The following is a 27,155-nucleotide window of genomic DNA, read 5'->3' as shown; positions in this document are numbered from 1 at the left end:
TGGCTTCTCCCAGAGTCAGACTCCGTGTATAGAAGCCTTAAAAATCATTCTGCCTCCTAACTCACTTTTATAGCTCCATCTCCCTTTAAGTCTATGGGACAAAAATAAAGAACTCCTAAGATGCAATCCATCTTTTTTGTATGTACATGCATACAAAAAATAAAAAGACAATGTAAATTAAATGACACGCAGCTTGGCATACCTGGGGGTGGACCTCTGCACTGCAGAAAGTGGGCTACACAAATCCCTGCCCCGTAAGCAGCGGTGTTACTTGGAGTGCACTCAGCACACCCCGGGGATGCAGGAAGGATGCCATGCAGAGCCAGGGTCCCCAAGCGCCTGTGGGGTGCTCCCTGGCTGATATGCAGGGGGTGTAGTACGGAAGTGGGGGTTCAGAGTTAGCACGTATTTAACTTTGGCAAGCGTGAGCCAAACTTTCCCTGGAAAGCATTTCTAAAGGTCTAAGTTTTCACTTCCTATAAGCACAGGCATGTGTACATCATTTTCTTTCAGAGAAGAAAAATGTACCTGTAACAGTTATATAGTGAGATAAAGTTATGTAGTGAAACAAGTGGGTACTACGGACAAGAACATTTTATCATACACTAAATGCATTGTCATTACTTGATGTAATGATTGACAGTTACTTCTCTGTCTTCGCTACAGACTAACTTTAGGGTGAGGCTATTTTTTATTCACTGTTTTATATCTTTGATGCAACCTTTGTACTTCTGCTGACACACAAATTTCCATGTCAATAAAAAATATGAAAATACAAACTAAACGTGTTTGCTTTTTTTTTTCCCCTATCCTGTGTATTTAATGCTATTGGACATATCTGATAAAACTTCACGTGCATATAAGATGTACAGGGAAATTCTTCTTCGGGTTGTATCATTAAATTGGTAAAAGGCTCAGACAACTCATAGAAAATGAGAAGTATTCTCCTTTCTTCATTCACTGGAAGCACAATATCTTGGGAAAGTCAACCTTAGAATAAAAAGTCATTGTAGAACCTGATATAAGATTGAAATGCGGATGTCCAGTTACAGTTGAGGTTGGGATTTTTGACATGTATTTCAGAGGTGGGTAAGTCTATTGTCAAACATAGCAAGCCGTAGAACATAGAAAGAGGGTAACACACCGTCAGTTGGGTTTCTTGGCATTAACTGTTAATTTATAGCGATTTAAAACAGCTGATCATATTTATTTTACTTTCTTATGAATGATTGTAGCTTTAATATTGCACTTGGAATCTTGTATTCTAACGTGCATACTGCTTTCCAGGAGAGGACAGTCCATACCCAGGATCAGTAGTTTTCCATTATAGTCTTAATCCAAGGAATATAATTGGAAACTCGAACGTAAACACCAGGTTTCATGGGTTGGGCACAGCCAAGGCCCCAAGAAGTGACTCCATGTTGGACAAATTTATCTTGGTCCAGACAGACGAGTGGTCCTCCACTGTCCCCCTAAACAGAGAGAGAGCAGGATGATTCTTTCATGGACAGACCCATGTGTGAGAGTGTCCTTCTCACAGGAGGCACAGAAACAGAAGTATCTCTCGTGTGTGAGGGCCACACAAGTTATATGTGGAGCTCTAGCCAGAGAAGAGTTCTCTATGCATGTTGTTGAACACTTTTGTAAAGTCATCTCTTCTCATCACCCAGGTATTATATTTATTTTTGAAGTAAGGGGATTTGGTGAGAAGGAATCTGACTGCCCTCAGTAACTTAACTGTGCTTTCTCCCTCAGCCTCTTCTCTGAGGTCTTCACAGCTTCCTGTTGTTACTTGATGATCCAAGACCAAGTGAATGCATGCATCGAGACGTGTTTTAAGACATGAGTGCACACCCCTGGCCTGCTTGCCCATCACAGTGCTCGTGCCTAGGGTAGCTGTGCTGTGTTGGCAATGGTGTTGACCTGCTGGCTGGGGCAGGCAGTCTGCTGTTTTGACGCGTCTTTACAGAGTCTTGTCTATCTTTTCAGGGAGGAAAGTTTCCATCTTGATTCAGTACATTAGGATTTCCTAAGCCCTTTCCTCTATTTAAAGAAACTGAAGAACTCAATTCCAAAACCTAGGCTTCTGGAGAAAGCCTTCACCCCACACATGTGAGATGAGCTGTGGCCAACCACACTCTTCCTTTTCAGCAGAAGGGAAGTCCAGCATGCATTTTGCCTCACCTGGTGTGATTTTCACAGGCACTGACACTTGGAAATAAGCAGTTCCTTTGGGCCTTGATATGCCTGTATGGCAGGCTCCACAACATTGTTCCTTAACAGCTAACTGAGATGACTCAGGTTGTTGACTGAGCTAGGTTGGACATTGGAGCTAGTCTAGCCAAGGCAAGCAAAGTGGTCTGGGAATAAAAACCAGACTGTTAGTCATTCTAAGTCGGCTTCCATACACCTGGCTCAGGCAGCCATGTTTTACCATGTGCTCTCAAGTTCAGGCTTATCTGGAAAATTAGCTGCCCCACTTCCTAGCAGCAGACGAGGGAGCAAGGGAAGAGCAGAATCCATGTGCATTTTTCAGTTCGTATGCCGCATGGTGTGGCAACATCCCAGGGCTAATTCTGAGCCTCTAAAGCCCAGAAAGAAAAGCACTATTTGATTTAAATGGGCTTACAACCAACTCGGATGCTCACAGACTCTTACCTGGCAGCTATCTGTGCCACCATGAATGTTCCCGGCACAGAGCTCGTGTTTTTTGACTCTACCATTTAAAAATTCAGGGCGGTTGCATATTTTATTCTCGATGACCGGGAAACCAGTTTCCTTTAAGTATCCATCACCACCAGTTCCTTTGCAAATAAAAACAAAACCACAATAAATGACAAAGGTAAACGAACATCTTCACAAAACAAACATCGAGATATGGATAAGCAGTAAAATAAGCATAGTGTTTATGCACTTTGCATATACTTTCTATGCATAATATGAAGTGATACCAAACCCAGTAAGCATTATCATGGTACTTATCATGCTCTGCCACCCACTAAAATCCACGCTGCAACAATTGACCTTCCTACACCCACAGTATACCCATATGGATCCAGTACCCTCTGATACTCATGGGAGTCATTCCCAAGCCATTTTATTTCTCTGTATCTGAGTTTTCTTCTCTGTGGAAGAAAGGAAATAAACAGTTGAAAATGTCAGTATGGGCAGAAGCAAGGAGGCAGAGAAAGTGCTGATGCCCTTCTCAACCAAGACAGAGTGGGAGATTATGAAAATGAGTTATGTTTATGTTTGTGTGAGATCTGAATGAGGCTGGTTGGGAGAAAAAAATCATTCAATAGAATGAGCGAACCCACTTTCATGTGATTAAGAAATAGCCTATATCTAGAAAACCGTTCCTTCTGACTGCATGAAAGCCCACTTTGAGGAAAAGCAGAGTGGACTGAGAGGTAAGAGTTAGCAGCTCCTTAGGTCTGATTCTACTCTTTTAGTATTGATTTAGGTGGGTTCAGTTTACATGGCTCTGAGTGAATCTAAATCAGAGGGAGACAGTGGAAAGAATGGCAGCACCTGCTAAATTTTGATGAACTAGGTATACAAACAAGCTTGTGTGGGGTGTTTTTGGCACAAAGAGAATACACTTTGGATACGAGTATATACCAATCCCCAAACACAGAGCTTTCAGATGTATTAAAACTCTCTCACCTCTTGTATCCCCCCAGCCTGTCACATAGCACTCCTCTCTTCCTCCTAACACAGCATTTTCTTTTGGCAAACAAACTGGGATTACATGATTGTTGATGATTGCTGGCCTGAAAGAAACAAACAAGAGACTCATACAGGAACAATTATTAGCACATTTATCCCTGATACCACCTTTGGGTTTCTGAAAAGATTTTATATACAGTCAGTCTTTTGTCTTTGAAATCCTGAGCTTCAGGTAAGGAGTTTTTCTGATGTGCAAAACCGCTTTTGTTTTAGGCTCTAATCAGAGCCTCAGAATGTGATACACAAAAGGAAAAGATCTGAAATAGAGAACAGTCAGAGGCTTTTGATTCTAAAATTACTAATATAAATACAAGAAAATGCTTTGACTTAAGCCAACGCATAGCCAACAAAACCTAATTACAAAGCTACTTAGGAGTATGAATTAGTGGCATTTAACACATAGGTGTTAGCTTGCTCTGGCTGCATCCAGTCTGACTATTTATAAATCACTCTCAAACTGTACTCCTAGCACGCAGCAGAAGCCAAGTCAGTCTGACTTGCCTTTGGGTGCAGCTAAAGCTAGGTTCAATTAAGAAGCTACACTAATTGTGCTGACCCTGTGTTGTGGTTTGACCCCAGCCGGCAGCTATGACCATGCGGCCATTCACTCACTCCCCCTGCATCCCCCCAGCAGGACAGTAAGAAGAGAGAGAAAAAGAAGGAAAAAAAACCCTTGCAGGCTGGGATAAAGACAGTTTAATAGAACAGTAATAGAAGAGAATAATAACAGTAGTAGTAGTAGTAGTAGTAATAATAATAATAATAGTAAAAGAATGTACAAAATAAAGTGATGCAATACAATTGCTCTCACTACCTGATGATCGATTGCTCAGCCCATCATGAGCAGTGATCGCAGATTCCTGCCCCCCGGCCAACCCCCATTTATATATACTGAGCATGACGTCTATGGCACGGAATATTCCGTTGGCCAGTTTGTTCTGTCTGTGCTCCCTCAGCTTCTATGGGAAGCCGAAAAAGTCCTTGACTGATGTAAACATCACTTAGCAACAACTAAACCAATATGTATTATCACCATCATTCTCATACTAAATCCAAAACATAACAGCTACTAGGAAGAAAATTATCTCAACTGAAACAGGGACACCCTGTGTCTCTTTTGGACCTGCGTTGCAGCCACAGAAATCAAAGAACAAGCACTATATGTTCACATCTGCTGGCAGCTGTATGGATGTTTTCCTTTTGATTGCACAGTGCCTCGGCAAGAGTTTCAGATGAACGGAAACAGATAAAAGAAGGGCCATACTGGGTATCACATCAAACTTGCATACTGTTTGCCCGCGCACTGGACCGACCTGCTGGAAGAGGAAATCTCCCCACCACAGCATGGAAAAGGTATGGGGTGACATCATACTAATATTACAGCTTTCAGTCCTCATTACCTTATCAAGGTAGATGCGCACAGGGAGAGAACCAGAGTGAAAACTCCTCTAGGCGTTACCCCCTCCTATTTTGCTGCCACTGCCTCACCTCCCAGCAGCTGTCACCCAGCGCATTTCCAGCCTGGGTCACTGTCCCTAGCCCCTCCTCCCCCCTACCAAGGCAGCCCTTTCCCTTTCTCAAGCCCTGCAGCTGAATCACCTTGGTTTCCACCAGACCTTCTGCAGAAAGGGAAGAAAGAGAGGGTCTTAAATCGCTGATTGAACAGAGTATGTATAGAAAAACACATTTCCGCAACACCAGCAACCACTATTATTTTAAAATACAGACGAACCAAACTTGTCTTGTCAGAACGAAGAACGCTTCAGGTGAAAATGTACCTGCTCAGTTTTAGCAGAGCAATGTCCGCCCTGTGTGGCTCCTTGAACAATTTCTCAACATCTCGTTTTTGCACTGATGGCTCTGATGCTCTTTCTTTGTGTAATCCAAGGTATACTTTATAGGCAGATGGCCGTGAGGACCTATTGGAAGTGATTGCACATGGTGAGCTGACGAACACACACTCGGGACATAGACCATTTATGATCTTATTGGGCACCTTGTTCTGCCAAAGCCAGAAAAATAAAGCCAGCTTTGACATAATTTCTTAATCCCTTATTAAGGCACATGAAATCAATTTGGCAAAAAATATCACCGTCACTCTTTGTTTCTTCCGTCAAAACTCTGCTTTAGTGAATGGTAAATAGATTTGACTGAATTCTCAACTGTTAGCAAGCTGAGTTGAGAGACAGCTCAGGTTGGTTATTTTGTTTCTTCTCTGATTTTCTATCTAGTGTAAGAAAACGCTGGTGCAGGCTATAACAGATACTTACTTTTCTAGGCAGTGAGCAGCAGTAAGAACCCACTGAGGGTCTATCAGAGTTCCCCCACAGAAATGCAGGCCAAAACTGTAATAGAGCAGAAAGGCTTGAAAAGGGCATCAGTTTAAGGTGGGGAAGCGAATTCTACTGCGGTTTATCAGGTAATCTTTCTAACATGTATGCTTTTACAAACTAAAGACATCACTTCACATTTTCATTAAGAAGTAACACTTTACTTTCCTTGAACAATAGTTCTTACCATGATGGTAGTGTTGTGTGGACATTTTTATAAGGCCTTGTAAAAATGCCTAGATCTTTGTTCTTAACCAGTGCTTCTATTACTGGAAAACCTTATGTACAGTGATGTATACCATTTTAGAGATTCTGGCTTTTATCTAGCTCTGATCACAGTCAAAAAGCTCTGCAACTGGCCCTGATTCCTATTTTTGCTAATAATTTTGCCAGTAGGATCAAGCACTCACATGGAAGGGCCAATCAACATCTGTACTAGCCATACTTCAAACTATTGCGTCTACTCATAAGATACTGATTCTACCGTAGAATATAGCGACAGACTTAAAGTCATTCTGCCTTTTAGTGAAAGTGTTTTTGAAATTAGTGGTTGTATCATTTCTATAGGTATTTATGACAAAACAGAGCGTTCTTGATTGTCTAAATGACCTTCTTTAAGACTAGCACACATAATGCACAGCCTTGAGCTATTTCTAAATTAAAATCAAGTTTAGAACGCTGCAACCACATGCTGTAGCATCCTGTGAGAGGCTTGCAATGGGGAACAGCCATACCTTGTCCGGAGACTGATTTGCCAGGGCCAGGAGTGTGGATGCGAAATACACCCAGCAACAATCCTTTGAGCACACAACTTTGGTCTGAACTTGGATTTTCCACACTCATACTGAGCGGGAGCTACAAAATAAGAAAAAAAAAGTCACTATAAGGAACTTTATCATATTTGCTATACATTCACTATCCACTCAGAAAACTAGAAGGTGAACCTGATACATTAATCACTTCAGCTTTTGATTCTTTGCAGGCAATTATATACCATGCATCACCTATATTTTGTTAAGTTACCTTCATCTGGAACACTTAAAAATGGCCGGCAATTTTTTTCACATACACTTCTCAGTGGTCAGCAAATTACACATGAGAAGATCTCCAGTCAGATAGAAAAAATCACAATGGGAAGGAGAAGGAGACAGAGAGAAAGAAAAAAATAAATTCTCCCAACATCTTTAAATGTACTTTTACAGACGCCAGCAACGCAAAAGCTGCACTGGCATCTGTTTTCAAACTAATCTTGGTGGTGCAGCATGTGAAATTCAATCACCGTCTCTGTGGAACAAAATTTTGTCCACTGTCATCTCAGGATCTTTTGGTACTTCACATGTTTCTGAGTTATTAAAAAAGGATAGGTCTTATTTAGCCATAGGAAACTGACTCATCAATACAGAATTTAGAATTTGTTGTCAGCAAAAGGAACTAACTAATGACATCAAAGGCAAAAGCCATGTTTTCTCTGTTCTTTAGCTGAACAACTGAACAAAAAAAAATTAAAATGAAAATGGATCTTCAAAATTGATACAATAACCATTTGAAAATGCCATTTTTCCCCCTAGGAGTCCCAGCCCAACACTTTCAATGCAATAGTATTTTTACAGTTACAGTATGTGCATGTTATAGAACATCTTTCTTTTCTCGTTTGCTCCATTTTGGGATTTTGATCAGAGCACATTTTCTGCTGCTCACAGCTGAAAGCATAGAACAGGAAGAAAGTCCCCCTTCTTTCGAATGGAAACTACCTCTCTTCCTGGCATAGCTTTTGTTGTTGATGGACATGAAAGGACTGGAAACCAAAATGTTGTAAAACTTTTTCACTGTACACTTTGTTGCACCACCTTGTTCAGAGTACTGAATGCCTTGATTACTAGTAACAGAGACAAGGGCATTTAGTTAAATATGTAGGGCCAGATGCGCTTTCCAGGCATATGATATGGCACGATATCATAGGAGGGAAAATCTGTTTTACTTCCAGGACAGAACCAGAGCCACATGAGCACGGAGTGCAAAAATTTTGCTGGGATAAGAGCATTCCCTGTTCAGCCTGGACACACACACAGTTATGCCAGGTGACCAGGCAGGAGCAGGGGAAATTTCTGCAGGATCAGCCCTATTTTGAAACACATGGCAAAAACCCCCATGAGCTTCAGTGGTCTCCAGGTATGTCCTGTGCTGGGTATGGGGCTTCCAAAGAATAAACTCCATTCTTAAGACTTCAGACCCAGATTTTGAGCGTCACTTCCCCACAGCCTTAATTTCCAATCTAAAGCTATCACGCTGTTTTAGATCAGTCTTTGAGATCAATCACTGAATGTCCTCCAGTTGTCATAAAAGGTTACAGGAAAGGGAGACACTAGTCTTTAAAGGAATAATTACGGCACTTGGGAATGTCACAGTATTCCCAGGCTTTTCTTGGGTCTGTTGTGTAGCACCAAGGTCCATTCACATCTCCATCAGGATTCCTGCAATACTGTAACAAACAATAAAGACACCAGCTATTAAACAGGGGACAAAACATCCTACCAATGCATGTTTCAAAATAAAATCAAATTAAACTCGGGAAATATTTTTTAACTTCCTTACTGATAAGTGATTTCCAATTCCTTCTGTCAAAATTTATTTCATTTTTCTGTTTGCTCCATGATTTTAGAAAAAGATAATAAAAATTAAACCTCTTAAACTGTCTTCAGCCAGTAAGCTTCACTAGTGCAAGCTTGGACCTCTGAGCTCTCAAAAAGTAGGAGATCTTGACCTAGAATGGGGTTTTCTAAAGCACTAAACTGTCTACTCCTGTTGTTACGGCAGCTACTAAGAGCAGTAGGGTCAGTGCTGAGGTCTTTTCACATCCATTCTGGTTGCATGACCCCGGGACAAGTGAGTGTTGTGTAATCTGCTCTTGCACAACTTGGTGACACCTATGAGTCCCAGGGCCAGGGGTGAGTGTTCACCTTGATGGGGGGTGCCTAGTTAGCTGAATCACTCTCTAGCTCTTACTGGCCATAGTGACTGATCTCTACTCAACATAGACACATCTACACAACTGCATGCTACCAGATATTTTTCTAGTTCCCTTCCCTACTTTGAAATACACACCAAGTCTTAGGAAGAAGGAGAAAATATTTGCTTCTCTTCCTCAAGAGTCCCTGCCAAATGCAACAACCAAAAAGCTATGGCAGGCAGCTCTTTGGAGGGAGTTTCGCTAATCTGAGCTGGAATTCAATACAGGGTATGTGATACCATCAGAGGATTGGCTAAAGCAAGCTCTAAAATCACATACCTGGAGAAAAAATAGTTCAAGCTGGCAACATCAAACAAGCTCTTTATACTGGTCACAAATCAGGCAAGTATTGTATATGGGATGTTACAAGTCTAGAGAACTAGCGATGAGTAGCTGTGTTAGGACTAGGGGGATGAAGGTCAGAGATGGAGAATGACTTACAGGATGGGTCAGATTCATGTTTATCCTTGTATGGTGGGCTGCATCAGAAGTTGGAGGGCTAGAGGGGGAATCGGTAGAAGATGGGGGCTGCAATCCATCAGCTATTATCTCAAGGAACTTGCACTGAACATTGGATCCCTTGCCAACTCACCCATCACTGTTACTACTGAAACCTACGACCCCAAGTGCTCTTTCTGGCAGAGATGCTGCCCACAGACCAACCTCAGTGGTGACGAGAAGCAAATGCCCATCTGAAGCCCCTTGGCTGTGCTGCAGAAGCATTCAACAGAGCTTCTGGGCATCTGTGTGTGCCACAGAAATACAGACTGTGCATGTCAACAAGAACTAGCACGATCAGGTTCTTGGATTGAACTGAGGAAAATAAATTGATATATAAGGACTTGGCATGAAATGCTTGCTCGGGGACCATGAAGAAGATGGGTGAAGCTCAATGACAGCAAGTATTAAATGAACAGCTGCTTACGTTTTTATCCAGGCCTGCTTCTGGATGAGTCCCAGGAGTGAAATAGTCATGGCTATGAGGTTTCTGGGAACTCCACTCTTGACAAGTCCTGCCCCTTGCAGTTTTTGCCACTGTGCCACGATAATCTTTACCATTATCATGAATGCAATCTGTGAAGAAAGAGGAAAAGGAAATGATTGTTAGCTGTGAGCTATTGGGCCACGTCCATACTTGATGGTGGTGAAGCAGAAATAAATTTGAGGAAATACTACTAGGACTTACATGTCCTACATAATATGTACACAAGGAAAGAAGGACAACATAGTGTCAATTATGACCAACAATCACATTTTAATTTCCTTGCATTTTAAATGTTTTGTTCATGATCATGAAAGTCATAAATCAAAGGAGCTTCGATTCAGTTGATCCCTCGTGACTCCGGAAGCCAGGACCACATAGACCACGCACTCATAAAGTCATTTCCTTACAGACACTGATATCTGGCCAATATTACATTTTACAGTAGGTAAAAAGCAGTAATACATGCTTAGCCAAAATTATTAGCCTTCTAACCAGAAGAACATGTCATGGGAAAAAAAATAAAAGCTGCAGCACTCTAACCATCTACTGCATAACAAAGTTGCATTTGAGCTGAAAAGCCAGTTGTCCTCTGTTGGGAAATGGGGCCCTGGAAATGTGAATGCATGGCACAGGAAAGGACTTTTTCGGAACAGTTGCCAGCAAAATGCCATCGCCTCTATATTTGCTGTCATTGCTCCACAGTAGTGCGGAGACTACTAGCCATCTGTTTCCTTGCGTTTCCAATATTGCCAGATGTAGTAGATAAAAGATGCAATATTAATCTAAAATCAAATACAGAAACCCTGCTATAAAATTCTACAAGAAAGTTCAGAAAATTAAGAGACTGGATACAGTATTACATTAAATTCTGTAATTATGAAGAGTTTTCTGTATTTCTTCCTCATTAAATTCTTGATGACTTTTCCATTAAAAACAGCTTACTGGCTACGAGCATTTCTGGGGAAGTTGAAAGTATTCTCACCAGGATTTGATTCCTGTGTTGTCTGAGGAGGTTTTGGTAAAGTCACTTGTATGTGGCCATCACATCTCTTCAGGTCACAATACTCCCATCTCACACTGGGGTCGGTGGTGTAGCACCATGGGCGGCTATCAGCATCTGGGTTTCTGCAATAATTCTGCCTCAGGTCCCTACAAATGTAATCATATTATATTCCCATCCATGCCACTGCTCTGAGGAGAACTTGAAAGAACGTTTTAGAAAGCACGTCTGCTACAGAAGTACCATTTATCATTCATCATGTGCAGTGTGCAACAGAAATCCTTTTTCCAGCATAAAGAAAACATATGCAGAATATTTAAATATGCCAAACACCTATTCACTGATTAACACTTATAGTAGAATACCGTTTACAAATCCAGACAAGTAAATGCATATATGTATATTACAGATATAAATATTTTTACTTTTTCAAATACATTAATAGCTTTTAAGAAGAAATATCTTTTGCATTTCAGAATAAAAAAATAGTAAGTGTTAGGAATAAGAAAATAATCCATCCCTTCCTCAAAGCTCTGATGAACTGCAGACTAGGAAGCAAAGACTCATGAATAAGCCCATGTATAGAAACAGTTCATTTCAGTATAATGGAAAATTTATGAAAACTCTTAATTCCTTTAGAAGCAATGTAGAAACACACAAATAATTAGTCTGAAGCATAATATTGACAACTATGGTTTGTTTCAATATGAGGTTAATAGAAAACATTTCCGCATTAAAATAGGAAGAAAGAGAAGGGATTATTTTTACCAAGTACAACCCCTTCCCAGTTTTAAAATCACTGTCATGTAAAAGATGACGCAAATCAAAACGAGCTGGTGAATAGTCATTGCCCAGTGAAACATGGAAATGGGAAATACACGTACGCATTTGGGAACTGGTCTGCGGTTTTATTGTGTCGGTGCGGTGACATTGAGCTCCAGGCTTGACATTTCTTTCCCGTGAGAGTGAAAGAAGCTGTGCCACGGTAAGTCACACCATTGTCTTGATAGCACTCCTCAGTAATTTGAGCCTGCTCAGGCACATCAACAGCTGTAGTGAATAACAGAAACCAGTCCCTTGCATCTTAATACTTTGATATTTACGCATGAGCATAGAAAGCCATCAGAAAACAACAAGCCAGAGTATTTCACTGACCGCCACAGCACTCTCTCTGTAATAGAATCATTCTCAGACTGTAGATCAAAAGGAAGACTTCCAAAAATGTAAAAATTTCATGATAGGCTAGATTAAAAGCACCGGTACATCAATTTTACTGTCATGCATGGGGATTTATTTCAGCTAATGATCCAAAGAGTTCACATATGGATCAAAATTTCTCCAGGGTAGGGGAATGTCTGTGGCTTTGCCACAGATGTGTGTGTGGAACAAGCCTGCCTTGTGTAAAGGGAATTTTCTTTTGATTGCTTTTTATGGAGTCCTGCTTCAGTGCTCTTAAATTATCTCAGGTTTTGCTTTGGATTCAGTTTTTCAGGAGCTGGCATGTAAAGCTAATTAACTTTTCCATGGAACATTAACAAATTTAGATGTGGAGGGAACCACCACTTGGCAAAAGGAAAAGACCTCTGTTACTCCAATTTTTCCTGAGCTACGTCAGTAGGGGACTTAAAACCTTCTGCACTTATCCACCAGAATGAACATACTGGGCTCCACACCAGGCTCAGGAGTCCAACGGAAACACAGCAATACTGAAAGTGACAGCAGTAATACAACTGAGCAGAATCACCCAAGATTTTTCAAAATAAACCATGATGACCCTTTGTTTACAGATTTCTCCTGTTGTTCTTACCCGGGGTCTCTGGTTCTGTCCCATCACAGGAAGGGATAGTGCAATATTCCCACCGGGCAGTTCTGTTGGTGGTGTAACACCATGGCATCTTCTCACCATCGGGATTTCTACAGTAGTTTTCCTCTAGGTTCCTGAAACGGAAAACGTGGCTAAGAGAAGCCTCTCATGGAAACCTAGTAAAAGTTATGAACAACAGGAGAATGTACCTTGCTGCCTAGTTTACTGTTGTATTTACTGGTGGGTAAGACTGCTGTCATTTACTGATGACATTTAGTAGATGAACAGTTGCAATGCACTGGTGTTTTGGATGTGCTAAGCCAGACACCTGCTAGACTGGTCTATACTAAGAGTATAAGCATACCAAGAGATTGTATTTCATGTAGTATTTTGAGGCCAAGAGCAGCACAGCAGAAACACAGGTTGAAAGAATCTAGCCCCAAGCAAATATCATAATTGCAACTTTCTTACTCTACATTTCTTTGCCTGAGCAACAATACAGTAAAAGGATGAACTGAATCATAGAATGGTTAGAGTTGGAAGGGACCTTAAAGATCATCTAGTTCCAACCCACCTGCCATGGGCAGGGACACCTTCCACCAGACCAGGTTGCTCAACGCCCCGTCCAGCCTGGCCTTGAACACTTCCAGGGATGGGGCATCCACAACCAGGGGAAAAGTCAATCAAGCAGAGCTTGTAAGTCAGAAGAGGAAACGCTGGTATCCAGGAACAAAGAAGTGAACAAAAAGAAATGTGCAAAAGAATTGAAAAGACGGAATCCAGCAGGTCATGAATGCTGGTGTAACCGAAGAACTTTGCAGAAGTAATTCTGTGCCTTGGTACTTCTCATGGACATTGAATAATGGAGATGTTTCGCTTACTTGCAGGGATAGTTTTCAGGAGTGCGAGCATGTCTATGGGGAGATTGAGAACTCCAGCGCTGACAGGTATTTCCTGATTCAGTAACAGATATTGTGCCTCGATAGTCGTCTCCTCTTCCTGATAGACACTGACGCCCTGGTGCAGGAACTGGTGGGGGTGTTGCTATTGCAGAAAAAGGAACTGAAATTTAGCAGTGCCTTCTAGACACATTAAAAAACAAAACCAAGAACACTATGAGTTTTATAATTAAGTGGGCTTTTTAGCTTTCTTGGCAGATAAGGTTTAAAGACCAAAATATTTGGAAAGTCCAAAGGCAGAGAAAAGATCTAAAAATATCTTAACTTTTCTTTCTTACATTTTAACATCTTCAGAAGCAGTCAGACTGACAGAAGGACATTTGCATCTGCCCCTTTACAGTAGCCAAGACACAACACAACCAAGCGCTAGCGGCCCCATCAGAACAAAGCTGGAAAGTGAGAAAGTGGTAACACTGCGAAGAAAACTGGAGTGAAAGCAGCTGGCCCATCAGGGATAGGTACAGGTATAGATGCAGGTATAAAAGAGATGCACTCTAACTGCTGAGCGTTAGAGACAGCAAGGATGAGGTCTGGTGAGAAGCCACAGGGAAAAGTGTCATGGCAAGGATAGGCCTTTAGGGGAAAAGGAAATTGAAAATGTGGAGAATTTAATTGGAAGAGCAAAACAAGAGCCAAAAGATTTTCAGGAAGACTGAAACTGTTTGACATCAAAAATGGAACATCAGAAGAAACACCAGAACCACAGAAATGCCTGGTCATGGAAAAACATGTCAAGGAGGGGAGATGTGCTCCAGGCAAAACCATTAGAAATGCCTGTGGCAGAAATGTCTAGCCTCAAAAGAGTTAACAGAGGTTCATTTCAAGTTTGGGCTTTTTTTTTTTCTTTTCTTTGAGATCAGTCAGCAGTCTTTTATTCTTTCTTCTATCTTTGGGGCCTCTTCTACTTGTTCTACCTCCTCATACCACCCTGAATGGAACTGGTTGAGATGTCTTTGTGTCTAGATGTCATCTAGAAGTCTAGAGGTCAGACTCACTGCAACGAGGAATGTCACAATATTCCCAGCGTTTAGTTGGGCTGGTAGTGAAACACCAAGGTCGAGGTTCACCATCGGGATTACGGCAATAATTCATCTTCAGATCCTTCTCAGGAAAACTGAACAGGAAAAATAATTTTTGAAAAATGTCACTAACCACTGTAACAATTACCCGGTCTGGGGCAGGGACTGATGATAAACCACCCATCAGGTGGGTTTATCATCGTGGGTGGCCTTCAGGCCACTACTGATGATAAACAACCCATCACAGTCTGACTCACTTTTCTGGGAGGTATCCATGAGAGTGAGGTTGCTGGGAGTCCCAGCGCTGGCACTCAAGCCCAGATGCTGTTGTTGCAACTACTCCGTGGTAGTTTTCTCCACTGCAGTGCATGCACTCCACTGTAGGAACAAGGGAGAAGGAGGACAAAAGAGACAGAGAGTCCCTGAGGACCTGCTCCATAAACACTGATACTCATCTCACGTGAAGCTCAAGAGCTTGATCAGAGCACAAGGCTGAAGGACAGACTTCTTTTTTGGCAAAGTAAAACCTTATTTTTCTTGGACTTCCACTAGTTGATTACATTTATAGTATTCCAATACAAAACCCCCCAGCATTATAGACTACAGTTTTTAAAAGAGCTAAATTAAAACTATTAAGCTATAATTGAAAATCTGTGCCTTGCTGCTGTCACACATTTTATTGACTTTTTAGCAACCATCATTTGGTTCAATGATTATGATATGTAAATACACTCATATACCATTTTTTTATCTAGGAGAATAAAAGACTTTGTATAGTTAATTTGGGGTTTTTTTTATATCTTCCTCGTTGGTGTTGAAAATGTCTTTGGAAAGTTTCAGATTGAATGAAACTCAAGTTTGGAACAAAGACTCAATTAAAAATAGAAGTATCTGAATAACTTCACATTCTTGAACACATCTTCCAAAAATTGAAAGAAATCAGTGTATATATCCTGACCTTCACACTCCGGGATGTTACAGTAATCAAATCTGGTATCAGGATCTGTTGTGTAACACCAGGGTCCTTTTTCATCATTATCAGGATTTCTGCAGTAGTTTTCTTCCAGTCCCGCATTGGGATATTTTTCAGGTGTGTAACTGGAACAGAATTTAAATGGGATTAGAGAATAAGGAAAGTGTCCCAATTGTTCAGCTGAGGATTCTAAAAATGAAATCCTTATCTGAGGACCATTTTGTAGATGTCGTTCATTAGAAGTCTCCTAATTGCTACTGTGTGCTGCTATTGCTGAAGAGTTAGAAGTGCCATAGCTACAGACTTCAGGAAATATGGTGCCTCTAAGGCCAATTCATGATATGCTAAAACAAAGTCACGTCTTTAATAATTTCATTTACTCCAGCTATTCAGTTTCCAGTAATTTTTGCTCAGCTGAGGTACCATGTAGCGTGTAGAGAAATGTCTTCCCTGGGAGATTCGATGAGAAGATATTTGCTGGAATGGCAGAGTTCTCTGTAACCTGAATGCTATGCCTTCTCAACAGGAGGTTACTACATAAACCCATCTGGGTGTTTTTCATTAGGTACAAGAAGTACTGCCCTGTTAATTGTCTGTAGGTTCACTGGTAAAATGATGTACATCTATCTCACCTGCTGCATATTATGCCTTTAGCCAAGAGAATAAGTTCTTGCCTGGGTGAGATTAATGGAAAATTCTTATTTCAGCAGAACCAGGTTCTTCCCTGTCTAGTGTTTTGTTCTTTTAAGACCATAGAATTTAAATGCAACTGACAGTATTGACGATGTCCCTATTGACCATGTAGCCCCAACTGCAGGTCTCTGACTAACAACTCAAATTAGAGAATTGTCTTATTCTAGGTAAGCGTAGAAAAACATTTTATAAGAAGACCTTGAACACCAAACAAATCGTTTATAAGACTACTTAACATATAAAAATGGCTTGGCAAAATTTCAGAAAAACATATAAGCATATAAAAAAAGGCCTTACTTTGGTTTATGTGGGGTATTATCAGCCCACTTCTGGCATGGCACACCTTTCTGAGTTTTGGCTTCTGTTCCTCTGTAATCCACCCCTTTTCCCTGTTTGCATTCTAGAAGATAGACTGAAATGATAAGTGTTTAATTAATCAGTATCATGACATGTCCATTAGATTTTAGCATATACGAAATCTATCTTCATGCTGATACATTTAAATACATTTGGTCATATTTTGACTTTCTTATGCCATCAAAAATAGACAGCTCACCTTGGAAATACCTACTAGTTATCTGATGCCTAAGTTCAATTAAGTAGCATTGAAAAATTTATGTGAAAGCCAAAAACTTCCAAACCAGACTTCCAGATAAATAAGTGTGACACAACCCGGTTCGTTTGAGAATATGCTACAGTAGATTTAAATAATAAAATATGCTTTTAACATTTAAATTGCACTATAACAAAATAGAAACATTCTCTTTTCATTGCCTCCTATGATGCTATTATACACTAAAATCAAACCTTAAAAGAGCGCCACTGGAATTCATCTGAAGAAGATAATACGACAGAATCACAGATGAATACACACAGCATTTTACCAGTTTAAACAAGTAAATTTTTTTAAGTTCATGTAAATGCGGATGACATTGTTTCATTAAAGTTCACCATTCCACAAATGAGATTTAATTGATTCATGATATGCTAAAACAAAGACTCTCTGCTGTACAAGATAAAATGGATGGTTGGTTGAAGGTGCATATTATAGATGCTTCTATACTCTTAGGTTTTGGAATTTAATAGTACTTTCATGAAAAAAGGAAAAGGAGGAGTGAAACAATTAGTAATGAGATCCTGTCTTTATATAAGTCAAGGGCAATTTTAATGCTGAATAAGCCTGGGGTTTGTATCAGTAACCTTCAAAGCATTAAATTGTTTTAAATTATCAACCGTTACATTAAATGAGAACTGAAAGCTCAGTGCTGTAATTTTCTTCCCAGGAGGATGGAGAACCATAACCCCATTGCAGCCCTCCTGGGAGGACTGAACATTCCCCTTTCCCAGGGGGGAAGAACAGGCTTGCAAGGGAAGAACAGGCTTGCAAGGGGAGGCCCTGCCAAGGCATGGCTGAAGAAACTTGGATCTTGGCACATTCCATCAGAGCTTCTATATCTGCAGTTTAGGGACAGTCACTGTCAGGCAGCATGTACTCTGGCTTGGAAAAATAAGCAGGAAACTCATTTAACATTTCACTGTGCACAGAGCATATTTCATCAGCCAGTTCCTCCTTTCTAGCTGCAGTGAAGCAATCTGTCTTTCAGGCTGTGACACGGATTGCCTCAATGTTTTTAAGTAGTGTCCAAATCAGATATTTGGGGAGACACAGTTTTGCATCAACTTTTCTCAGCATCAGAGTTATACCAAAGCTGACATAGAAGCAGAAGATTAATATAAATCTGCAGAAACAATGCCAATTTACACAGATCCATCTTGTCAAAAGTGAAAAGAACTCGTGTTTGAATCTGAAACAAGGTCCAGCTCTTATTTCTACCTGCCTGGTAGAATTGGCTGACTACCTGTCGTCGAATAGATAGTTAAGATCTGGATTTATAGATATACCTTTAGGCACGTCTTTATTTCAATGTATATATACGGGAAAGTTTACTCTAGAAACTTTAGCTGGAAGCCATTTGGATCCCTCAAACAATTTTGCAATAATTTAACATTAAAAACCTCAATAACTGAACATTGAATCAGTCAAGTGCTGACTCTTTTTGTTTGCATAAACTTTTGACCATTTGTATAACCTTTAGTTTTTTTCTGCCTGATGACAAATAACTTTGATCCCCAAACTCAACCCATGTCCCTTGGGTTAACTATTTACAAACAGATATGTGGATAACAATTCCCAAATGCTAGCTTTAATTCTTATTACTTTTTCTATAAGCCAGAGAAGGTTAACTTTCTCTTTTATATCACATACCATAGAAAAAATAATTTTTAAAACTCTGAATTTTATACCAAATGTCACCCTTTTCTTTCAATGCAATGATAAAGAGCAATTAGGTCTCATCAAGTAATTGCTTCAACTGAAAAAAACAATGTTGGTTTCAGCAATAGTATTGCAAAAGCCTCTGGGCATGTGAAAGGAACTTCTTTGAAGTCTCAGGACAGCAGCAGGTGCCGGAGGCAGTGATGTGATCTGCCTAGGTAAAAGCTACATTTTCCTTTCTCTTCTGTAACAACAGATTTAACCGATGTTATCATTAGAATGGACACATGATTATTTGAGACTTTCTGCAAAGGAAGAGATGAGCAACAGAGGAACCATCTGGCACATACACATAGTTTGCGTTTTTCATGTTCACTATACCTAGGTCCATCTTTTGTTTTCTGGAGGTAGATATGCAGTTTTTGAACATTTTGCTTACGTAAAACCAGTTTTTCACACCTTTACTGATGGGGTTCTGTTTGTCAAGAAATTAAAATCCACGCCTGTAACCTCAAAAGGCTTAAAAAGATGCTGTAACAAATCCTCACTGAATATTGCAGGACTCTTATCCAGGTTCTAACCTCAGCAAAACCAAGCAGTATCTCAAAAATAAACCAGAATCACAGTCTAACTCCTGATCACAGTACTGAAGCAAAATCAGTACGGATTATTTACATGTAAGTTATTTGTTCAGTCTTTAAAATTTGTTACTTGACAACCAATCTATTCAGTTTTCCTTCTACAATAGGAACTGCAGAACATTTCTCAGCATTACTTAATCATGACTCAGGGAACTTCCCATCAGCTTCTGGATATAATAAAAATAGCTTATGTTCAAAACATTAAATTACCTATCAGTTATATATACAAGGAAGGCAGCTGGCTGTAGGCTTCAGAAAATATCAGGCTGAAAAGGACCTTCAGTGGTCCTTTATATATATATACACTATAAATATATATAGTATATAGTGTGTATATATATAGTGTGTGTATATATATAGTATATATAGTGTGTGTATATATATATAGTATATATGTACTATAAAAATAGATCATTTTTTTCTGAAGCGTAGTTAACACTCTAACACTTCTGACAACATGTGCAACTAGAAGAACGTTGGTTTGTTGATTTGAGTCCCACCTAAGTAAACTGTGAATTTTCTTCAATGATACAAATGAAATTATTTGGCACTTTCCACCATTTTTGCAGTCGGCAAAGGTCTGTCTCAGAAACTGTTGCCAGCACAAGCAGCTGTTCCCAGCACCCTCCGCAGAGACAAAGAAGGTGCAGCCACAGGTTATTGGCTGGTTTAAAAGGAGAGGAGAGAAGGGACCCTTAAGCACCCACATCACTCCCAGCACCTTCTGCGTTCCCCAAGCAACGGTGTTCTTTTCTGCCTTGTGGATCCTACGATTTAGGGATCGGGAAAGACAATGGACCACTAATCTGGGAAAAAAATTGGTAGCACTGCTATACAGGCAATGCGGAGGAAACCAAGTGTTAGGTAAGGGCTAATCTACCCACTTTGTCTGACCCAGTGAAGGCTTAGCCCCCACTTACAATAGGGTTATATGAGTCCCACTGGAAAGGATATCTCAGTGAAATAATGAAAAAAAGACACAGACATACTTCTTTTTTCATAAAGAACTGCATTTGTTCTTCTGAAGATCACTGCTGTTTTGGTATTCTCAGCCAATGTTAAACACTGTTGGTCTTTGCTGGTGAATAAGAAGGCCCTGTTGAAATTAGGAGGAGAGAGCAATGTAAGAAACAATAGCTGAATGTGTGCATTATTTTCTTAAACACCTTTTCTAGTATTGAGTTATAATTTTAGCAAGCACTGCATTTCATTGATACTTAAGATTGTGTAATGTCTCACAAATCACTGAGTATCGCAGCTCACATTTTCAGTGGTGACTTTGACTCCTAAGTCTTCATACCAAACTTAGGTTGAAAGGGGGTTACACGAACAAATTATGACAGGGGATAAACAAGAAGTTTTACAAAGTGCCAGAGACTCCAGAGAACATGATGAAGAGGATATACACACAAGGGACTTTGACCTTCTTTCAAAAAAATTAGTGGTCAGTCAAGAAGTGAGACATTCTACAGTATTCAGCAGTTACCAAGAAGAGGTAAAACACAACAAGCCGTGACCTTAAATTACCTTGTGATAATTGTTCTGAGTCATCGTATGTGAAGCAATGTAAGCACTTTGTAAAACACAGCCATTTGTCTTTTCAGCAAGTACCTGGTCTGTAAGTCTGCAAAACTGGAGCAGATGGTGTAACCTTTACAATAGCCTCTGAAGAAAACTGCAGAGAAGCTAAGCGATTTCTACGGCTAGCTTTTCTCAACCAAAAAAAGGGCAATAGCGACATGGCATTCAGTGTAGGTAGGGTAGGTCTATATCAGGAACGTAAATACTGGCAAAGCCCATTCTGTAACCCTAATAGCAACTGGCATGAACCCGGTGTTCCTGTACTTGCAAATTGGCACAGCCTCTCTCCAAAGGAGAGGGATCACATCTGGACTCACTGGGTGCCTGTGAAGGGTGTCTGTGCATTTTCTGGGGCGTGCTGGTTGCCCTGGTTCAAAGCTATGATGGGGACTGTTCCCTCCAATCCAATCCAGGCTCTCAGTAATGTTAAACTTACAAGTAGGGAAGTAGCGAAGAGCATGGTCCAACACAGTGCTTGAGGCAGGACAAGTCTGAAGAGCTGATCTGAACTCAGTGGTCTGAAGCTGCGGTGCTGGCCTGGCCTTAGAGCTCTGCCTAATGCTTAACTTTCTTCCTCTGGATCTTTCCCTGCCAGATAGCATCTCTTCTTTACCGATTGTAATAGATCTCACTAAATTGATTGGGGAGGGAAGGACAAAATAACCCTGATGTTATTGCAATGTCAGGTGACGGTAGGGTTAGACCTGGGGCAGAGGCTAAGGAATGATACTGTGTCTGAATATGACACAAAAAAGAACAATAATCCTCTGCAAACTATAAATATAAACTCTGAATATACCGACCTGCCCTCTCTGCCTTCCTCCCTCCCCTCCTGAGACAAGTTCTGCTGAAGCTCTGCCCTCACTGTGTGGTTTTCAGACAGGAGTAGGATTAAAGGGAACAAGTGATACTTCACGTACTCAGTCAGCAAATCCCTGTCATCCTTCAGGGTTACATCTCTTTCAAAATAGTCTCATTTTCCCTTTTGATTTAAAACACAAAGTTATAAAACACAAGTAAAAAGTCAGCACTAGGATATCCCTCCCTTGAATAAAAGCCCGATGGAGAAGCGAATGCTGGAAACAGCGCTGCAGTCAGTCAGCCTGCTGGGTTCAAAAAGGTACACTGCAGAAGTGGTAGATCTCATGAAGATTAGAAGAACATGCGAGGACAGCCTCCCACCACACTAACTGATACCTTTCCTCATTGCTCTGGGTGCCTGCTGTGCTGCTGAAGCTGGGTGGGCTCCAAGGCTTTGGCACTGGGGGCTCAGAAGCCTTAGGCTCAAAGGAACAGGCTCCCCTGAGGCAGGAGCCTGAGCAAAGGCCAGCGATACAGACTGGTCACCATCTTTCGTGCTTTCTAGCCCCTTGGGCCTGCTTAAATGCAAATGCAGAGAGAGGGCTTGGCTGGAAGTAAGGTTTAGGATCATCAAGGTTTAGATGGCCAGTAAATAGAGGTTATGTAAATCCAAATTAAAATTCAGAATAATGGATGTATCTGCAAGATAAGAGGTAATGCAGTGAACATAAGCAATGCCGTTATTGCTGTCCTAAATTTCCAAGCAATTAATTACGACTTTTTATTGCAAAAGGAATGCGAGAGTCTTGACAAAACCATGTCAACCATGGCAAGCTGTGCATCGAGATATCATAATGTTCTCCAATAAAAATTCAACATAATTTTCTTAATTTCTCTATTTCCGCTGTCTTCATCCCTATGTCCCGGGCATTCTGTTTCTATACATCTTTTGTTTTTCCAGCAAACCTCAGACACACATACTCCTAAGAAATCCCTCAAAAGTTCAAACTGCTGATAAATAAGGCAGACCACTCCATCATCTGCAATGAAAGATATATGTGGGAACCAGTGGAAATTACCTGCAAGTAAACCTATTTTCAGCTTCACATCGCTCTGCACATTCTTCTTGACTATTTGTCCTATATGTTTGCGCCTTCGGGTTGAGCAGCCAAGCTCCCTCTGTTCTCACATAGCTGTCTAGTGCGCTTCCTTGTACTAAAAAAGAGAGAGTTAAAAATGTGAATGCTGATATGATTGATTTAAAAATTTCACGTTAAATTCTTTGTCACCTAGTTGAGTAACATCATCATTTAATTGCTAGAATAATTGGTTTAATGGCGGCAAAATATGGGTAAATTTTGCCTTCCTAGTACGGTAAAGGGTAGCTTCACTGAAAACCCCATGTAAGGCAGGACAGAGAAGTAGCTTGAACAGTGCTTTGTATCATTCTGAAAGTCATAACAAGCAACACAAACCTCGGGTGTAAAGTGATGGGAACAGAGAAGATGACCCAAGGAGCGAAAAAAGTGAGGTGTTTCAGAAAGAAAATATTGGTCAGCTATAATTTGGAGAAAGTGGAGAAATGGGACTCAAGAAGGCTGTGAAACAATGATTTTCCATTGCTGATACCTACCCACGTGGAATGACTTCAGTTTTATCAGCCGCTCCATAGCTGCCTCTTTTCAAATGTTCTTGCTCTTGCAAGAAACAGGCTATCCTCAGTCACCAGGGTAATCACTGTGCTCATGCTCAGTTTATCACTTCTGTAATAACTCTGTATTGAACCCACTTAATAATCAAGGTAGCAGATGTTGCCCTCCATTGCAGTGAATTAACACAAGCCATTAACTTGGAAAATAAATTCGCCTAACAACCCTGAGCTACAACCGCATGTGATATATATAGGATGCTAAAAAGTAAAGCTATGCTTAGTGGTAAACTACAAAAATGTGCAAGTACAATCCTTCTTGTAAAGGACTGCCATTTAGTATTTTCTTTGTCTGTTACACCTATGCAACCTCTGAATGCTTAGCTATAGCTCACAAAAATGTGACTTTCATGACTTCCAGCTGCAGGGTCACAGAGTTGGATGAGTCCTGTGATTTTTACGGTTTCTTTATCAGATGAGCATGTGACTCTACTGACAAATGTTCGGCTGTGGGAGTTACCCGTTCTGTGTGGTTTCAACCCCAAACAGACAGTTTGCCCATGTTCTTTGCAACACAGCTCAGTCCTGCTCTGCACCCTGTTTTTAGGCTTTGCTTTACGCAATTGCTGAATAAAAGCCATACAGGGTATGAACCAGACCCTGCCTTCCCCCTCATGCGTGACAGCCATGCTGAAGAGGAGGACTTCTCCTTTCTTCATCTTTTTCTGACCCTTTTCTTTCTCAGCTGTAGCCCAGTGCCAGCAGGAGGAGCAGAAAACAGCCTCGGCCCACTCAGACCCACAGCCTGTGACTGGGGGCTCCATGGGGGCGTTCAGTGAAATGTCCTCCAGGCTGAGGAAGGCAACTACTCCTCCCTTCCCTGAGTAACACTTTTTGTAGTGTCAAGCAGGCAGATACACCTCCTGGTACAGCTAAATTCCTTCACCTGAGTGATAGCTCAGCCTGCAGTTGAGTATCTTCTTTAAGATCATTTTGCACCTATGAGACAGAACGGATAAAATAGGCACAAAAGCCAAATTATGCTTCCTCTCATAGCATTGAAACCCAGAGAAGTTACTGGAGGTTTGTTTCTGCATGTAGACTAGGGAAGAGTTTGGCCCTAAGGGTTCACAGTTTAACAGTATGCATGAAAGAAAAGGATAGCTGCTAAAAAAGGGAAAAAAAAAGATAAAGGGAAAAAGGATACAATAAGACAGGCTAGTTATTCCAAAAAAAAAATGACATTAAGAAGAAATTAATTTTGAGAGAAAACATTAGACTAGGTTAAAACAATATCATAGGGATGCTGCAATGCCCTCCACGAGCACAAGAAATACAAGTAACAAATTCCTATTATGGTACAGCTTCCATGTAACCTTGATTGTGTTCTGTTTTGACACTTTGCAATAATATGTCATTATAATTACAGCATTTGATTTTTAAAATATTGACAGGGTCATAATTTATTCGAGTGGTAAAAATATTTTTCCCCTTTTCTGTTATAATTACATGGCAGGGAAAAGTACTTTAAGAAAAAATATGAAAATATATGCAAGCTGAATAAAAGCACAGTAAATGTTCTTGCTACCATTTTTATATGCCTATGGAATTTTTCAGTGTTAGATGTGTTACTGTCTTGTTCAGAAATGCAAATATTTATGCCATTTGATAAAGGATTTGCAAATAAAAGCAGAGTATTGCAGACAAAAGCCCAAATTCTTTATTTTCCTCCCCCATATAAAATTCTTACTTATTTGAGAAGTGTATTTATTTGATTTGAAAGAGGTTGTTCTTCTGCAAAAATGAAGCTTAGAAACTAGAATTTAAATTAAGATGATCATACTTAGCATTAAATAATATCTAGAATTTTTTATGCTGGAGCATGTCTCTAACATTTCCAGATAAAATTTACCCATACATTTTTCTAACTGATACCTTTTTTATATTTTAAAACTACATATGTAAAATGTTTGATATTTTATTGGAGTTTTTTATATGTGTTGGCACACTCATAAGTATATTTTTAACTGCAATCATAACAGGCTGTGTAGTTACACAGAAGGCCTGAAAGATGTGCCACCTGAATCCCATAGTTCATTGAAGTTTAAAGTTTTCAGGACAGAGACTATTTATTCGAATCTTCTGAAAGAGTTACAATCTGCTAAACCCAAAAAGATATATGTAAAGAGACTTCCTCAGTTCTTGTGTGTTACAAAATATTTTGTACTACCTTTGACGAAAATAGTCTTGCAGCACCAAATATACTGCAGAAACTAATGCTGACCAGATTTTGGCCTCCCTATCACGTGGCATGAAAAATTTCCTGTTAAGATTGTGGCTATGAAAAAGACTGAAATTCTAGCGGCTAGAACAATTTTTCCTTTTCTTCGTGACTTTGTTTTTCACAACACATTTACAAATTTTAAAACAATCAAAATGAGGATTACAGAACTTGGCAATAACAGAGAAAAGGACCAACCCTAGGATAAAAGGCTGCTGAAACCTGAGAGAGCCATGTCTTTGTAGCAAGCCTTTGGTAGACTGCTTTCCAAGGGTGCCCCTCCATTTCTGGACATGGGGCATATTTGCAGGGAGCCATTTGTTCCCCACGCAGGTACCAAGGCTCTTCTGGTGTCTCTAGCAAACACAACACTGGAGCAACCACAGCTCTCGCTTTGTTCAACAGCAGCTCTCGCTGCCCAGCAAGCCCCGGATTCATCGTTGTCCAGGTTAAGTGGTGACGCAGAGATTTAAGGACCTACCTTCACCAAACGGAGCTTGCGAGCGTTCGGCCCCCACCTCACCTAGGCAAGGGGAAGGCAAAGGACTCTTACCTGAGCTGAGCAAGAAAAGAAAGAGAAAGGCGGCTTTGCTAATCCTCATTTTGGCCCAGCTGGCGGGTGCTGGAAGTTGTGTGTGTCAGTGCACAAAGTTTTATTGACTCGCACTGGAGTGAGGCGGCATCAAACAAACAAGGCAGGTAGGTTAAGTTAATCATTCTCCCCTGCTGTGTCCCCCTTTGCCATGGTGTGGCCATTAAAACAACCTTGAATTGGATGGATTACCAAATCCGACTCAATCATTGTACTGGATGCTGGGAAATGTGAAGGCGCTCTGTTGTTGTGCAGGGCATGTTTTGTTCTCAAATAGTCAGGTCTTTCTTTGCTAGAGAGAAGACAGGAATAATGTTGCTGGAAAGCATGGGGAATCTTGTGAACAGGCAGAATTTTAATTGGTCCTGGCACTGGAGTCCCAACGGTAATTTCAGCCATGCATACCTCTACTGATTTATAAGCACCAATTTCCATTTAATCTCAGGGTAAGCATGATTATCAGATCCAGATAATATTAACACTGTAAATTAGTTCTAATTTTACGTTTTTTATTAAAGAGTTCCTTCTCTCCTATGTTTCCTTGACCTAGGTTTTTCTTTTTTTCTTCCATCTGTGAGTAAGATTTAGAGATCATTTTAATTTAAGAGGACATTAGGTTTGAGCCCCATAGATAGCTATTTAGTGTTCTTTCTTACCAGCCTTTTAACCTTATGCTGCACGCATAAACTCGTCCAGCTAGGGTGTCAGACTTTGCTCATCCATGTGTTATCCTGATTTCAACATCAGCTCACTCTGCATTTCCCAAGCGGCCTTTGCCTTGGAAAACTTGCCCTGCAGCACCATTTCATGGCTTCTCTTGCATGTTAGCTCACTGGT

At 40.5% G+C, this 27,155-nt stretch overlaps 1 protein-coding gene across 1 annotated transcript; it reads right to left on the bottom strand.

Annotated features, from left to right (window-relative positions):
* Positions 1 to 672: 672 nt before the first annotated feature.
* Positions 673 to 26,382, bottom strand: LOC141740870 (plasminogen-like). Its single transcript, XM_074580323.1, has 19 exons — positions 26,280 to 26,382; positions 22,877 to 23,012; positions 20,405 to 20,511; positions 16,797 to 16,911; positions 15,792 to 15,931; positions 15,091 to 15,211; positions 14,810 to 14,928; positions 13,737 to 13,899; positions 12,859 to 12,989; positions 11,936 to 12,101; positions 11,034 to 11,200; positions 9,992 to 10,140; positions 8,445 to 8,538; positions 6,794 to 6,914; positions 6,000 to 6,074; positions 5,508 to 5,648; positions 3,667 to 3,773; positions 2,659 to 2,804; positions 673 to 1,472 (listed from the first exon to the last, which is right to left on the bottom strand). Exons 1-19 carry the CDS (start codon positions 26,326 to 26,328, stop codon positions 1,311 to 1,313), a joined length of 2,409 nt encoding a protein of 802 aa, XP_074436424.1. The 5' UTR covers positions 26,329 to 26,382; the 3' UTR covers positions 673 to 1,310.
* Positions 26,383 to 27,155: the final 773 nt, after the last annotated feature.

Source organism: Larus michahellis, chromosome 3 (assembly GCF_964199755.1).
Source record: "Larus michahellis chromosome 3, bLarMic1.1, whole genome shotgun sequence".
NCBI lineage: Eukaryota > Metazoa > Chordata > Aves > Charadriiformes > Laridae > Larus > Larus michahellis.
The sequence above is the reverse complement of the archived record's forward strand: the minus strand, read 5'-3'. Positions and strand labels throughout refer to the sequence as shown.